The sequence below is a fragment of the Salmo trutta genome, chromosome 20, assembly GCF_901001165.1.
Source record: "Salmo trutta chromosome 20, fSalTru1.1, whole genome shotgun sequence".
Taxonomy (NCBI): domain Eukaryota; kingdom Metazoa; phylum Chordata; class Actinopteri; order Salmoniformes; family Salmonidae; genus Salmo; species Salmo trutta.
The window spans coordinates 49,907,098-49,923,076 of NC_042976.1; the positions used below are offsets into that span (position 1 = coordinate 49,907,098).

At 42.4% G+C, this 15,979-nt stretch overlaps 1 protein-coding gene across 1 annotated transcript; it reads right to left on the bottom strand.

Moving 5' to 3' along the window:
• Positions 1–10,596: 10,596 nt before the first annotated feature.
• Positions 10,597–14,457, bottom strand: LOC115155372 (ras-related protein Rab-17-like). Its single transcript, XM_029701931.1, has 4 exons — positions 14,026–14,457; positions 13,415–13,566; positions 11,295–11,408; positions 10,597–10,956 (listed from the first exon to the last, which is right to left on the bottom strand). Exons 1-4 carry the CDS (start codon positions 14,210–14,212, stop codon positions 10,855–10,857), a joined length of 555 nt encoding a protein of 184 aa, XP_029557791.1. The 5' UTR covers positions 14,213–14,457; the 3' UTR covers positions 10,597–10,854.
• Positions 14,458–15,979: the final 1,522 nt, after the last annotated feature.

The following is a 15,979-nucleotide window of genomic DNA, read 5'->3' on the forward strand; positions in this document are numbered from 1 at the left end:
CAAAATGTGGAAAAAGTCAAGGTGTCTGAATACTTTCCGAAGTTTGGACACCTACTCATTCAAGGGTTTTTCTTTATTTTACTATTTTCTACATTGTAGAATAATAGTGAAGACATCAAAGCTATGAAATAACACATGGAATCACGTAGTGACCCAAAAAATTGTTAAACAAATACAAATATATTTCAGATTTTCCCAAGTAACCACCCTTTGCCTTGTGACAGCTTTGCACACTCTTGGCATTCTTTCAATCAGCTACATGAGGAATGCTTTTCCAATAGTCTTGAAGGAGTTCCCACATATGCTGAGCACTTGTTGGCTGCTTTTCCTCCACTCTTGGCCCAAGCAAATCTCTTATTATTGGTGTCCTTTAGTAGTGGTTTCTTTGCAGCAATTTGACCATGAAGGCCTGATTCACGCAGTCTCCTCTGAACAGTTGATGTTTAGATGTGTCTGTTACGCACGCCTCAAGAAAGAGGGAACGCAACACCCTGCTACAACTTAACTCTCCGTGGTGTGAAAAAGGTATTGAAGTGTAGGTGTGAGCAAGGATGACAAAAAGGCAGAGAATACCGTTTACTGGGAATTTATTCCTTCACGCGGTAAGTTTGGGGAAAAGGGGCTGGACGGAACCAAAGCAAAGAAACTAAATATCAAAGCCCCCTCTCCTACCTTACCTGCCTACCCACTACTTACCCAACTAGCACCACCTGGTGCACTAACCAAAATACAGGGGATGGTCCGCCCAGGTCTTTCCTAGTGTGCATAGACAATAAATTACTACGTTTATATGTATGCCCGCACTCCCTAGGTGCCTTCTCCTTCCCCCCTGGGAACAAATGAAACAGAATATTCCAAATGTCTTCACAACAAACTGAGAAAAAACAATTAACTCAGGACATTAAAGAAACTCTCTCTGAGCAACAAACTAACACAGAACATTACAATCAGCTCTCACAGCAACAACTACACAGTACATACCAAATGTCTTAGCAACCCCCAACATGCTATAACTCTCAACCATTATCTCTGTGTCTCTCTCCTGATCAACAGAACTGGGGCTTATATAGCTTCAGAAGAAGTTAGTAATTGGAGACAGCTGCGTCCTGACGAGGGGGCGGAGTCAGCTCTCCAATCATCAATGTTGATTGACCAATCAGCTGCTTGTAGAGAATTTCAGGAATCCATTTCCTGAAATACATACATGATAATACACAAACTACAACACAGAAACTGGGGAACGTAACATCTGTTACTTGAACTCTGAGAATAATTTATTTGGGCTGCAATTTCTGAGGCTGCTAACTCTAATGAACTTATCCTCTGCAGCAGAAGTAACTCTGGGTCTTCCTTTCCTGTGGCGGTCCTCATGACATCCAGTTTCATCATACCACTTGTTTTTTGCGACTGCACTTGAAGAAACTTTCAAAGTTCTTGACGCTTTCTGGATTGACTAACCTTCATGTCTTAGAGTAATGATGGACTGTAATTTCTCTTTGCTTATTTGAGCTGTTCTTGCCTTAATGTGGCAAACTTATTAAGGAACGAAATTCCACAAATTAACTTTTAACAAGGCACACCTGTTAATTGAAATGCTTTCCAGGTGACTACCTCATGAAGCTGGTTGAGAGAATGCCACGAGTGTGCAAAGCTGTCATCAAGGCAAAGGGTGGCTACTTTGAAGAATCTCAAATATATAATATATTTGTTTAACAATTGTTTTGGTTACTACATGATTCCATGTGTTATTTCATAGTTTTGATGTTTTCACTATTCTTCAATGTAGAAAATGGTCAAAAAAATAAAATAAGAAAAACCCTTGTGTAGGTGTGTACAAACTTTTGACTGGTACTGTATATATATGCTTTGTGGACTTTACCGGATAGATATTGCTCTCCGGTTTTAACTGTGATGAAACACAAATGTATAACTGTTCTGCTTTACTGTGCTGTATTGTAGACTAGGCCCTATTTTATTTGTTTATTTAGAGAAGATGCCTATAATCTTGTGCCTTTATCACACATGTTATATTTTATAGTAAGAATAGGCATATAATGGAATGAAAGACAACATATATTTTCCCCAAACTACCTTGCTGACTGTTGCGGAGCAGTGTGCTGGTTTATATATTCTGCCTACACTAGCCTCATGGCTAATAGTGTTCATACACAGTGCTCACTTCAGCTAACCATTAGCCGTGAGGCATCTAATGAACTATCGCACTCCCGTCAAGGCTAATTCGCAGCAAACATTACTTGGTTAGCAGGCCCTTTTCCACGAATTAAGAAGGGTAACGGTGGCTTGACCGCAGCCCATCCTGACTCTCCGGTTCAATGACTTATGGTCACTGCTGCCCCGCTTCGGGGCGAACCTAGCCAGGCACTCATGCCCTCTCGCCCTTGCGCTGGTGGCTCGAGGGTGCCGAAAAGCCAGCTACTACTGGCCAGCTTGCTTCTCTCATATAGTACACCAAACAACATTTGTACCCGGTTTGTGCTGCTGCCAAGATGTGTTGCCACCATGTTGTCATGATGTGTTGCTGCCATGCTATGTCGTCGTCTTAGGTCTCTCTTACACCACTCTGCCTCCAGAAATATATCACTCTTTGTCCCCTTGAAACCAAGTGTACAGAGCCGTGTTATGGAAAAACACTATGCTTATATGCCCCGGACACATTGCAAGATACCCCAGTTAACTGGGACACTCTCAGCCCCTGTGGTGTTATCGACTTCTGAGAGTCTATCCAGAGTGATTCCACAGTCTGTTAGAAATGACTACCCTATGAGGGTTGTTTGGAGGCTCCATTCCCACATAGTGTTGACAAAAGGATGGAAGCGCTGACACACTTTGACTAGGGTGATGCCCCACGCCTTTCCTCCTCCATGCCTGGCTCTCTCCACTCCATTAAAATAGCCTTATCCCTCTTCCTTGAGCCCCCTCGATGACCAGGGATGCCTTGGTTGCGGAGATCACTCTCTTGCTTACAACCAGCCCTGGCAGTTGCAGTTACACTGGGATTGATTTGATTTGATCCTCAGACCTATACACACAGAGAAATCTACCATCCTCACCCATGCCATGACCCTCTGGGCGTGACCCGTGAGAGATAAAGATTGAATGAGACACACCTGCCACTCGGGATCATCAGCATCCAGAGTGCCAGTGCCCCTCTTTTTACGCTCACTGCGGAAACTAGTGATGTGTTTTTGAGAAGTGGTCTGGCCTGAACAGATAATTTCATAATGCTCTGTATCCTGGGCGTTTAATGCTTCATCACATAACCTTTTTTGGACAGAGGGAAGCTCTCCACTGCCAAGGTCCATTTAAACCACTATCTCGGCCTGTCATACAGGCTCCGATAGTTGGATTAAACCCTCTGGTATTCTGTTGATAGAGGATGCGCATCGCTTGCACCTAGTCTGGAAGCCTTTTTAGGGCTTCCGGACCGCTGGTGGAAAGCCTCTCCTTCTGGCCGCTTTACCATCTGCCTGCCTGCAAAATGAGTGATCGAGCTACACAAGGTGAAAGTCCAACATTCTTGCCTACTGTTGGCAGAGGATTTCCTAAGTAACCTTATTACCTGATCCAACCTTCGATGTCTCAGGTTAGTGACAACTATGCTTGCTTCACCTTACAGCTTGTGGTTGCCCACCCCTCGCGTCTCCTCTGTTTGTGTCCAGTATGCGCTTTGCACTTTTACTTGGATGGAGCGAGAGTATTGGGCTTTTTAGGTCGATGACTGGATGTCACATATCCGTTGTTGGCGCATACTTTCTCAGTGTCGAGGCCTCTGATGGGTGGTATTGTTAGGAATAGCCTTGCTTCGGAGAGAATGCCTGTGTTACGGGAGTAGTTTATAGCCACATAAAGTGAGATATAGAGACGATACAGTATATTTGAAATAGAATTTAGGGTTACTTGCATAACCCCGGTTCTATGATAATATGAGTGAGATATCTTACCACTTTTCCCTGCTTGAAAGAGAGGCACGCTTGAGAATGACCAGAGGCAAGGCGAGTGGCGTCTTATAAAGAGGAAAGGGGCTTACCTCATTCACCACTCGACCTGTCTGTCTCCAACATATGGTGTGATTGGTACTTCCGTTGGAGAATACGCCTGAGTAAATCCCCATTAAGTGAGATATCTCACTCATATTATCATAGAACTGGGGTTATGCAAGTAGCCCTAAGTTTCTGTCTCAAGTTCTGTAACACAATAAAGACCCGGGCCATGCTCATTCATGACCAAATGGAAGAAAACGGATTACCTGGATTAATTAATCCAACGAGAAATGCTAGTTTCCTTTTTCCATAGCAAAACTTTTTTTTGATTACAGCACCTGGTATTCCCAGGCGGTCTCCCATCCCAGTACAACCTGGCCCAACCCTGAACAGGCATGTTCAGAGTGGTATGGCCACAAGCTTATATTTTTTTTGCCCCTTTTTCTCCCCGAATTAGGTCCTTTGGCTCATCTCTCCAACTCCTTAATGGGCTCGGGAGAGGCAAAGGCCAAGTCATGCGTCCTCTGTAACATGACCCACCTGGCTGCCTACTTATTATCACATTACTCGCTTAACCTGGATGTCAGATGCACCAATGTGTCAGAGGGAACTCTGTTCGACTGACAACCGGAGTCCACTTGCAGTTACCCAGCCCTGTCACAAGGATTCGCTAGAGCACAATGAGCCAAGGAAAGCCCCACCGGCTAAACCCTTACCGACCCCAGACGGAGCTGGGCCAATTGTGCCCCGTCCTATGGGGCTCCTGGTCACGGCCGGTTGTGACACAGAATAAGATCGAACCCCAGGCTGTAGTGGCACCTCAGCACTGTAGTACAGTGCTTTGATTGCTGCGCCACCCAGGACCCCTGAAAAAGGTTTTTCAACATTTTACATTGCGTGCCCTAATGAACACAACCCACAACCATGTTTTCAATCAGTAAGAAATAAGATGCAACACTGTTGGAAACTTGGAACAATCCTCTGAAAAAATACTGCTTGAGTGTCTTGAGAAGACAGAAGAAAAAATTAAATCAAAAACATTGTGAAAGAGTCCCATGCTGATATATTTGACATTTACATTTTAGTAATTTAGCACATGCTCTTACAGTTAACTTACAGTTAATGCATTCATTTTAAGATAGCTAGGTGGGACAACCACATATCACAGGCATTGTAAGTACACTTTTCATCAATAAACTAGCTATCAGTAAAGTCAGAGCTAGAAGGCGGGGTGGTGGGAGTCAATTGCAAGTGTTGGTTCAGGAAAGTTTTTTTTGGGGGGGGATCATTTAAGATACTCTTTGAAGAGGTAGGGTTTCAGGTGCTTTTGGAAGATGGACAGGGTCTCTGCTGTCTTAGCTTCAGGGGGAAGCTGGTTCCACCATTGGGGTGCCAGGACAGAGAAGCGCTTGGACTGGGCTGAGCGGGAGATGCCCTCCCATAGGGGTGGGGCGGCCAAGAGACAAGAGGTGGCAGAACGGAGTGCTCAGGTCGGGGTGTAGGGTTTGAGCATGGCCTGAAGGTAGGGAGGGCAGTTCCTCTTGCTGCTCCATAGGCAAGTATCATGGTCTTGTAGTGGATGCGAGCTTTGACTGGAAGACAGTGGAGGGTGCGGAGGAGCGAGGTGTCATGGGAGAACTCGGGAATGTTGAAAACCAGGCTGCAGCATTCTGTCGCCAACAGCGAGTTTCAGTAGTCCGGACGGGAGATGACAAGTGCCTGGATTAGGACCTGCACCGCTTCCTGTATGAGGTAGGGTCGTACTCTACGGATGATGTAGAGCATGAACCTGCAGGAACTGCTTTGATGTTTGCAGGAACGACAGGGTGTTGTCCAGGGTCACGCCAAGGTTCTTTGCACTCTGGGAGTGAGACACTGTGGAGCGGTCAACCATGATGGAGAGGTCTTTGAGTGGGCAGGCCTTCCCCGGGTTGAAGAGCAGCTCCGTCTTGTCAGGTTTGAGCTTGAGGTGGTGGGCCAACATTCAAGCTGAGATATCTGCCAGGCACGCAGAGATGCGTGTTGCCACCTGGGTGTCAGAAGGGGGGAAGGAGAAAACTAGTTGAGTGTCATCTGCATAGCAATGATAGGAGAGACCATGTGAGGATATGACAGAGCCGAGTGACTTGGTGTATTTGTATTTATTAGGGATCCCCACTCTTCCTGGGGTCCAAACACATTAAAGCACTTACATTACATAAAAAAACTAAATATAAAACAGTACATCATATAACATTATTACCACACTACATATCTACAATACAAAATGTATAATACCACCATACAACAATATAATAATGTATGCGTGTCTTTAGCTTTGTGTGTGTCTCTTCACAGTCCCCACTGTTCCATAAGGTTTATTTTTACCTGTTTTTTAAATCTGATTCTACTACTTGCATCAGTTACCTGATGTGTAGTAGAGTTCCATGTAGTCATGACACTATGTAGTACTGTGCGCCTCCCATAGTCTGTTCTGGTTTCTGGGGGGTTATGCATGTCTTGTGGGGTATGCATGGGTGTCTGAGCTGTGTGCTAGTATTTTAAACAGACAGCTCGGTACATTCAGCTTGTCAACACTTCTTACAGAGATTGACATGCATATCATTAATGTTAGCTCTCCATTTACTTTTAAGGCCTGCATGCTGCCATGTTCTGAGACAACTGCAATTTTCTTAAGTCCCTCTTTGTGACACCTGACCACACTACTGAACAGTAGTCTAGGTGCAATGAAACTAGGGCCTGTAGGACCTGCCTTGTTGATAGTGTTGTTAAGAAGGTAGAGCAACGCTTTATTATGGATAGAATGCTCATTAGCTACTGTAGTATCAATATGTTTTGACCATGACAGTTTACAATTCAGGGTTATTCCTAGTAGTTTACTCACCTCAACTTGCTCAATTTCCACATTATTCATTATGAGATGTAGTTGAGGTTTAGGGTTTGTGAATGATTTGTCCCAAATACAGTGCTTTTAGTTTTGGAAATATTTTAGTGCTAATTTATTCCTTGCCACCCATTCTGAAACTAACTGCAGCTCTTTGTTGAGTGTTGCAGTTGTTTCAGTTGCTGTAGTAGCTGACGTGTATAATGTTGAGTCATCCGCATTAATAGACACACTGGCTTTACTCAAAGCTAGTGGCATGTTGTTAGTAAAGATTGAAAAAAGTAAGGGGCCTAAACAGCTACCATGAGGAATTCCTGATTCTACCTGGATTATGTTGTAGAGGCTTCCATTAAAGAACACCCTCTGTGTTCAGTTAGACAAGTAACTCTTTATCCACAATATAGCAGGGGGTGTAAAGCCATAACACATACGTTTTTCCAGCAGCAGACTATGATTGAATATGTCAAAAGCCGCACTGAAGTCTAACAAAACAGCCCCCACAATCTTTTTAGAATACATTTCTCAGCCAATCACCAGTCAGCTGTGATTGAATGTCCTTCCCTATGAGCGTGCTGAAAGTCTGTTGTCAATTTGTTTACTGTAAAATAGCATTGTATCTGGTCAAACACCATTTTTTCCCCAGAAGTTTACTAAGGGTGGGTAACAGGCTGATTGGTTGGCTATTTGAGCCAATAAAGGGGGCTTTACTATTCTTGGGTAGCGGAATGACTTTTGCTTCCCTCCAGGCCTGAGGTCACACGCTTTCTAGTAGGCTTAAATTGAAGATATGGCAAATAGGAGTGGCAATATCGGCCACTATTATCCTCAGTAATTTTCCATCCAGATTGTCAGACCCTGGTGGCTTGTCATTGTTGATAGACAACAATATTTTTTCACCTCTTCCACACTCACTCTACGGAATTCAAAAGTACAATGCTTGTCTTTGGTCAGATAATTTGATCAGGTATACCTGGATATGTAGTGTCAGCATTTGTTGCTGGCATGTGGGTTTTGTGATGAATGAGCCATCTGATTCAATTAATCAAAATTTAATTGAAGGTGCTCAAAGCTTTTTACTATCATTCTTTATATAATTTGTTTCATAGTATAGATTATTTTTATTTAGTTTAGTCACATGATTTCTTAATTTGCAGTACGTTTGCCAATCGATTGGGCTGCCAGACCCATTTGCCATTTATTTTCCCTCATCAGTCTCAACCATACAATTTTTCAATTCCTATTCAATCCAAGGGGGTTTAACAGTTTTTACAGTAATTATTTTAATTACTTATGCTTATTAGTAACTGGAATAAGCAATTTCAGAAATGTGACAAGTGCAGTGTCTGATTGCTCCTCATTACACACCACAGACCAGCAAATATTATTTACATCATCAACATAAGAAACACTACAAACCTTATTATATGACCTCTTATACACTATATCCTGTTTGGGATAGGGGGCAGTATTTTCACGGCCGGATAAAAAACGTAACCGATTTAATCTGGTTATTACTCCTGCCCAGGAGAATATGCATATAATTAGTGGATTTGGATAGAAAACACCCTAAAGTTTCTAAAACTGTTTGAATGGTGTCTGTGAGTATAACAGAACTCATATGGCAGGCCAAAACCTGAGAAGATTCTATATGGGAAGTGCCCCGTCTGACCATTTCTTGGCCTTCTGTAGCCTCTTTATCGAAAATACAGGATCTCTGCTGTAACGTGACATTTTCTAAGGCTTTCATTGGCTCTCAGAAGGTGCCAGAACGTGGAAAGATAACTCTGCAGTCTCTGGGCGAAAAACAGTAGGGGTTTTGGAGAGTGGTACTTCTGAGAACAATGGCACTGGTGCGCGTGTGCATGTGACGACTCCATTTTCTTCTTTCAGTGTTTGAACGGATACAACGTCTCCCGGTTGGAATATTATTGCTATTTTACGAGAAAAATTGCATAAAAATAGATTTTAAATAGCGTTTGACATGCTTCGAAGTACGGTAATGTAATATTTAAAAAGAAATTGTCACGAAATGCGCCGGCGCGTCACCCTTCGGATAGTGATTTGAACGCATGAACAAAACGGAGCTATTTGGATATAACTATGGATTATTTGGAACCAAAACAACATTGGGTGTTGAAGTAGAAGTCCTGGGAGTGCATTCTGACGAAGAACAGCAAAGGTAATCCAATTATTCTTATAGTAAATCTGAGTTTGGTGAGTGCCAAACTTGGTGGGTGTCAAAATAGCTAGATATGATGGCCGGGCTATCTACTCAGAATATTGCAAAATGTGCTTTCACCGAAAATATATTTTAAAATCGGACACCGCGATTGCATAAAGGATTTCTGTATCTATAATTCTTAAAATATTTGTTATGTTTTTTGTCAACGTTTATCGTGAGTAATTTAGTAAATTCACCATCTAGGGCACACCGCCTCAGTGCTAACATTGTAACTCTGGTTCATAGGCACATGAGTACTGCATACAATAGCAGTAAGATAAACAGAGGTATTCGGTGCAATTAGGGCACATAAATTAAGTTACTTACATTGTGTCTGCCAACGCCCCTCAGATAAGGTACATTTGATGCAGCATTATTACAACTCATTGTCACAATGGTAGGGATTAACTGAGCTGATCTTGGGTCATTGAGAAGTCATTGCCTTAAACTTAAATCTTTGAACATACACTTCCTCACAAAAATATCAGACACACAACACACATTAGGGTCCAATGGAGGGGCAACAGTATGTAGGTCCTATGATTGAGTGTAGTCAGACCCAGGAGTGCCAAGGTGAACGGCAAGGCACTGGAGCAAGGAACCACCCTTGCTGTCTCTGCCTGGCAGGCTCCCCACTCTCCACTGGGATTCTCTGACTCTATTACGGGGACTGAGTCACTGGCTTACTAGTGCTCTTCCATGCCGTCCCTAGGAGGGATGCATCTCTTGAGTGGGTCGAGTCACTGACGTGATCTTCCTGTCCGGTTTTGCACTCCCTTGGGCTTGTGCGGTGGAGGAGATCTTCATGGGCTATACTCAGCCTTGTCTCAGGGTAGTAAGTTGGTGGTCTGTTGATATCCCTCTAATCGTGTGGGGGCTGTGCTTTGGCAAAGTGGGTAGGGATATATCCTGCCTGGTTGGCCCTGTCCGGGGGTATCGTCGAATGGGGCCACAGTGTCCCCAGACCTCCCCCTGTCTCAGCCTCCAGTATCTATGCTACAATAGTCTATATGCTGAGGGGCTAGAGTTATGGTTGGTGTAATTCTCCTGTCTTATATGGAGTCCTATGGAACCTTATCTGCGGCTATGGAACCCTGACCTGTTCACCGGACGTGCTACCTTGTCCTCAACTTTTTCTCTCTCTCTACCGCACCTGTTGTCTTGACCTCTGAATGTTTGGCTATGAAAAGCCAACTAACATTTACTCCTGAGATAATGACCTGTTGCACTGACCTACTGACCTACAACCACTGTGATTATTATTTCACCCGGCTGGTCATCTATGAACATTTGAACATCTAGAAGAGCGATCTGGCCTTAATATCCATGTACTCTTATCTCCACCCGGCATAGCCAGAAGGACTGGCCACCCCCAGAGCCTGGTTCCTCTCTAGGTTTCTTCCTAGGTTCCTGCCTTTCTAGGGAGTTTTTCCTAGCCACCGTGCTTCTTCATCTGCATTGCTTGCTGTTTGTGGTTTATGCTTGGTTTCTGTATAGCACTTTGTGACATCTGCTGATGTAAAAAGGGCTTTATAAATACATTTGATATGTCTCACCAAGCATTGTTGCTTACTCACTTTTCTTCTGCATAGACCATATTGTTCCATTATAAGAAATATGATCAATATATGCTTGTCTATCTGCTGCCCTCTAGTGGTCTATCTTCAGAGATACAAATTCAAAGCTGTCACAATTATGAATATCAAAGAACATAAAATGAGAAATATTTTCACACATAGAGGGCCTGACTACTTACCAATAGCCAGCATCAGTTCACTGACTTGATTCCCTGACTTGGCCGAGGTCTCCATAAAAAGCACGCCTCTGTCGACGGCAAGACTATGCCCTTCCTATGAAATGAATAGAGAGGATCAAGTATTAATCAAATATGAGTGGTACATTGCACTGCTGTCATGTGGTGACCAATGTGAAAGTACAGTACAATGTGTATATGTGTGTGTGGTGGGGGAAGGGATGTTTATGTCAGATTGATCATCATATAGGAGTACCGATAATATCCACATGGGACAAACTGTATATATGACTGAGTCTCCCTACAGTCTGGGTGAATGTGTTTGTTTGCTGTAACATGTACAGTGTATGTGGTGTGTTATAGGGGTTGGTGCAAGTGTGACTATGCATGAGTGTGTATTTGTGTGTGTTGTGAGTACAGTATCTGTAATGTCACCTGGCACAGCTCTGAAAGATCCCCCTTGTTTCCTACTAGTACCATCACGGTGGAAGCCGGAATATAGTGCTTCTCCAACTCCCGAAGCCACATCTGGGCCCTTATGAAGCTCTCCTAAACACACACACACACACTGTGAGTGACAGAGGTATTGGGACAGTGACACATTTTTTGTTGTTTTGGCTCTGTACTGCAGCACTTACACTACCGGTCAAAAGTTTTAGAACACCTACTCATTCAAGGGTTTTTCTTTATTTTTACTATTTTCTACATTGTAGAATAATTGTGAAGCCATCAAAACGATTAAATACCACATATGGAATCATGTAGTAACCAAAAAATATATTTTATATTTAAGATTCTTTAAATAGCCACCCTTTGCCTTGATGACAGCTTTACAAACTCTTGGCATTCTCTCAACCAGCTTCCCCTGAAATGCTTTTCCACCAGTTTTGAAGGAGTTCCCACATATGCTGAGCGCTTGTTGGCTGCTTTTCCTTCACTCTGTGGTCCACCTCAACCCAAACCATCTCAATTTGGTTGAGGTTGGGGGATTGTGGATGCAAGGTCATCTGATGCAGCACTCAATCACTTTGCCTTTTGGTAAAATAGCATTTACACAGCCTGGAGGTGTTTTGGGTCATTGTCCTGTTGAAAAACAAATGATATTCCCACTAAGCCCAAACCAGATGGAATGGCGTATCGCTGCAGAATGTTGTGGTAGCCATGCTGGTTAAGTGTCCCTTGAAATAAATCACAGACAGTGTCACCAGCAAAGCACCCCCACACCATAACACCTCCTCCTCCATGCTTTACAGTGGGAAATACACATGCAGAGATTATCCGTTCACCCACACCACGTCTCACAAAGACACAGCGGTTGGAACCAAAAATCTCAAATTTGGACTCCAGACCAAAGGACAAATTTCCACCGGTCTAATGTCCATTGCTCGTGTTTCATGGACCAAGCAAGTCTCTTCATCTTATTGGTGTCCTTTAGTAGTTGTTTCTTTCCAGCAATTCGACCATGAAGGCCTGATTCACGCAGTCTCATCTGAACAGTTGATGTTGAGATGTGTCTGTTACTTGAACTCTGTGAAGTATTTATTTGGGCTGCAATTTCTGAGACTTTCAAAGTTCTTGACATTTGCTGTATTGACTGACCCTCATGTCTTAAAGAAATGATGGACTGTCGTTTCTCTTTGCTTATTTGAGCTGTAATTGCCATAATATGGACTTGGTATTATACCAAATAGGGCTATCTTCTGTATACCCCCCCCTTGTCACAACACAACTGATTTGCTCAAACTTATTAAGAAGGAAAGAAATTCCATAAATTAACTTTTAACAAGGCACACCTGTTAATTGAAATGCATTCCAGGTGATTACCTCATGAAGCTGGTTGAGAGAATGCCAAGTGTGCAAAACTGTCATCAAGGCAAAGGGTGGCTATTTGAAGAATCTCAAATATAAAATATATTTTGATTCGTTTAACACTTTTTTCGTTACTACATGATTCCATATGTGTTATTTCATAGTTTTGATGTCTTCCCTTGTATTCTACAATGTAGAAAATAGTAAAAATAAAGAAAAACCCTTGAATGAGTAGGCCTTCTTAAACTTTTGACTGGTAGTGTATATAATGACTATGAGGTGCAGACTGTCAGCTTTAATCTGAGGGTATTTTCATCCATATCAGGTGAACCGTTTCAGAATTACAGCACTTTCTGTACAATGTCCCTCTATTTTAGGGGACCAAAAGTATTGGGACAAATTCACTTATGTGTATTAAAGTAGTCAAAAGTTTAGTATTTGGTCCCATATTTCTAGCACACAATGATTACATCAAGCTTGTGGCTCTACAAACTTGTTAGATGCATTAGCTATTTGTTACGGTTGTGTTTCAGATTATTTTGTGCCCAATATAAATAAATAAATAATGTATTGTGTAATTTTGGAGTCACTTTTAGTGTAAATATAAATAGAACATGTTTCTAAACACTTCTACATTAATGTGGATGCTACCATGGTTACGGATAGTTTTACATTTATTGTGAATAATGATGAGTGAGAAAGTTACAGTTTGTGTTCGTGTGTTTGCATTTGTGTGTTAGTTTTACTCGTTTGCTGATATCGTACACCCCCAGTGCTGCATGGGCTCCTGTGTAGTACAGCGGGGTAACACTGTGGTACTTCTCCTGTCCCGCCGTGTCCCAGATCTCAAAGTGAAATGTGACATCACTCAGACACACCACCTGGGTGAAGTAGGCACCTGTGGGGGACAGAATATACTGTGACACCAGGTAAAAATGAAGACATACAGTAACCTACCCTAACATTCTTCAACTAGATCCCTGAGGTTAAGCACAATGACATACTAACAATGTTACTCAAACTTTAATCCACATCCCCTTATACGAAGTTAGAGTGGCCACTTTGCCAACCTTATGAAATAAATACATTTTTTGCATAACAACAGAGCAACAAGTGTTCTTGATATACCAGAGACAACTTAGCTTAGTGCTGTGGAATAAGATACTACTATATGAAAAAACAAGCTCCTGAAAAACGCTAAAAGTGCACAGCTGAAATAACATGCCACGGAAGTATATACATATCTTTGGCACTAGAAGCATAATTCTATAATAGCTATGCATATGGTACCAATACACTTGTATCCACCCTAATACTACTAATGACACAGTATTATATCACATATATGTGTACTCACAGCCTACGGTGGGTAAAGTGACTTTAAACTCATCCTTGCTGAAACGTAATGCCAGACTGGACTTCCCCACCCCAGAGCTTCCCAACAGCACCATCTTCGCCCGTATTGTCCTGGTGTCTCTTGTTGGAGTTGTTGGCCCAGGGGACCGGGGCCCTGTTGATTCCCTCATCCGAGTTCTCTTCCCCATTGAGAGAGGAGGGACACCCACAGGATAGTCCACGGTTGCCGGTACAGACAAAGCCAGCGGACATAGAATAGAAATATCTGGTGTTGTAGTTTTAGCTTTAGAACTCACAAGTACACAAGACGGTTAAATTAATAATGTGAAACCAGTCAAAACTTGCAGGATTATGAAGGTTAGTCCTCTAATTTATCTTGTTATAGGTGAAGATCAAACCAAAGTCCAACGTTGGATCGCAGACCACAATATAACTTACTGTAATTTCCGGACTATTAAGCGCACCTGAATATAAGCCGCACCCACTGAATTTTTTAAAATATATTATTTTGAACATAAATAAGCCGCACATGTCTATAAACCGCAGGTGCCTACCGGTACATTGAAACAAATTAACTTTACACAGGCTTTGTAACAAAAAAATTAAATTAGCAGTAAGCTTTAGTTGTCTTTTTGCACTGAGTCAATTCCTCACGCAGCTGTTTCCAACGTCTTATCATCGACTCATTAAGACCAAGCTCCCGTGCAGCAGCTCTATTTCCTTTTCCAACAGCCAGATCAATCGCCTTCAACTTGAAAGCTGCATCATATGCATTTCTCTGTGTCTTTGCCATGATGATGGTGACAAAATGACTACCGTAATCAGAATGATGGGAAGTTTGAGAGCGCTCGATTTAATCTAAACAGTAAACAAAAAAGTTGTTTGACCTTAACCCGTTCGGCAATTTCATTGGTCTAATGAAAGCTTCATGCCGCCAAAAAACTGAGCACGTCACAGAATGTGTTTTTTTGGAAGAAAGAAAATTGAAAGCGGGAAAAATCCATATATTAGCCGCGTCATTGTTTAAGCCGCGAGGTTCAAAGCTGGGAAAAAGTTGCGGCTTATAGTCCGGAATTTACTGTACTCGTACACACCTCACACCAGCTAGGCTGTAAAAGGGTAAAGCTAATAAAAATTCTGCTATCTGAAGAAACGGTAAATAAGAGGTCAAGATAAAGACAATACAAGTGCAAAAACAAGACTCATTTTCCCAGAGACAGAGAGCAGCTACAATAGCAGTGCTGCAATTCTGATAAATATGGGATATGGCCATTTTTTTACTTTGCTTTTTTACTTTGGTTTCTGGATAGGACACCAAAATAAAGGAATTGAAACTGAATCATGCTTTTCAAAATACCCACAGTCACGTGGGATGGTGGACTGGTGTTGAAAGGCATCATACACATATAGCTTGACAATTACATTTATTTCAATAAGAAATACAAAAAACAACTGAGTCATTTCACTGGCTACTACTTTATTGTTGATTATAATAAAACAACTTTAACACAACCATCATACATGTGTATGTCCTGCAGGAATGCATGGCCTGATTTTTTATGTGGTTTGTTATGAAAGATGTATGTAAAACCTAATAATGTCTTGGCCTGAAGGACAATGTTTGGTATGCTGACCACACCGCCTGCGTCTGGTGCGTGAGCGTTGCAAAATAACTGTACACATGCATGTTATTCAATCTGCACCCACACTGCTCGCGCACGTCAACGAACGTCTTGTAGCCAGGTGCTAAACTTGGTTCTATTTGTGATGCTTGATGCGCTGCAAGTCCCGCCTTTCCCATCTCCTCATTGGTTTTTAGGAGCATATACCCACGTGGGTGATTGAAAAATGAACTAAGGTCCACACTCCAGTAAAGTTGGTGGTGGTAATGCACCTTAAATACAGTTGCCAACTGCCATATAAAGTCCAAAGAAGAAGAATACTGAAGGAGGAGA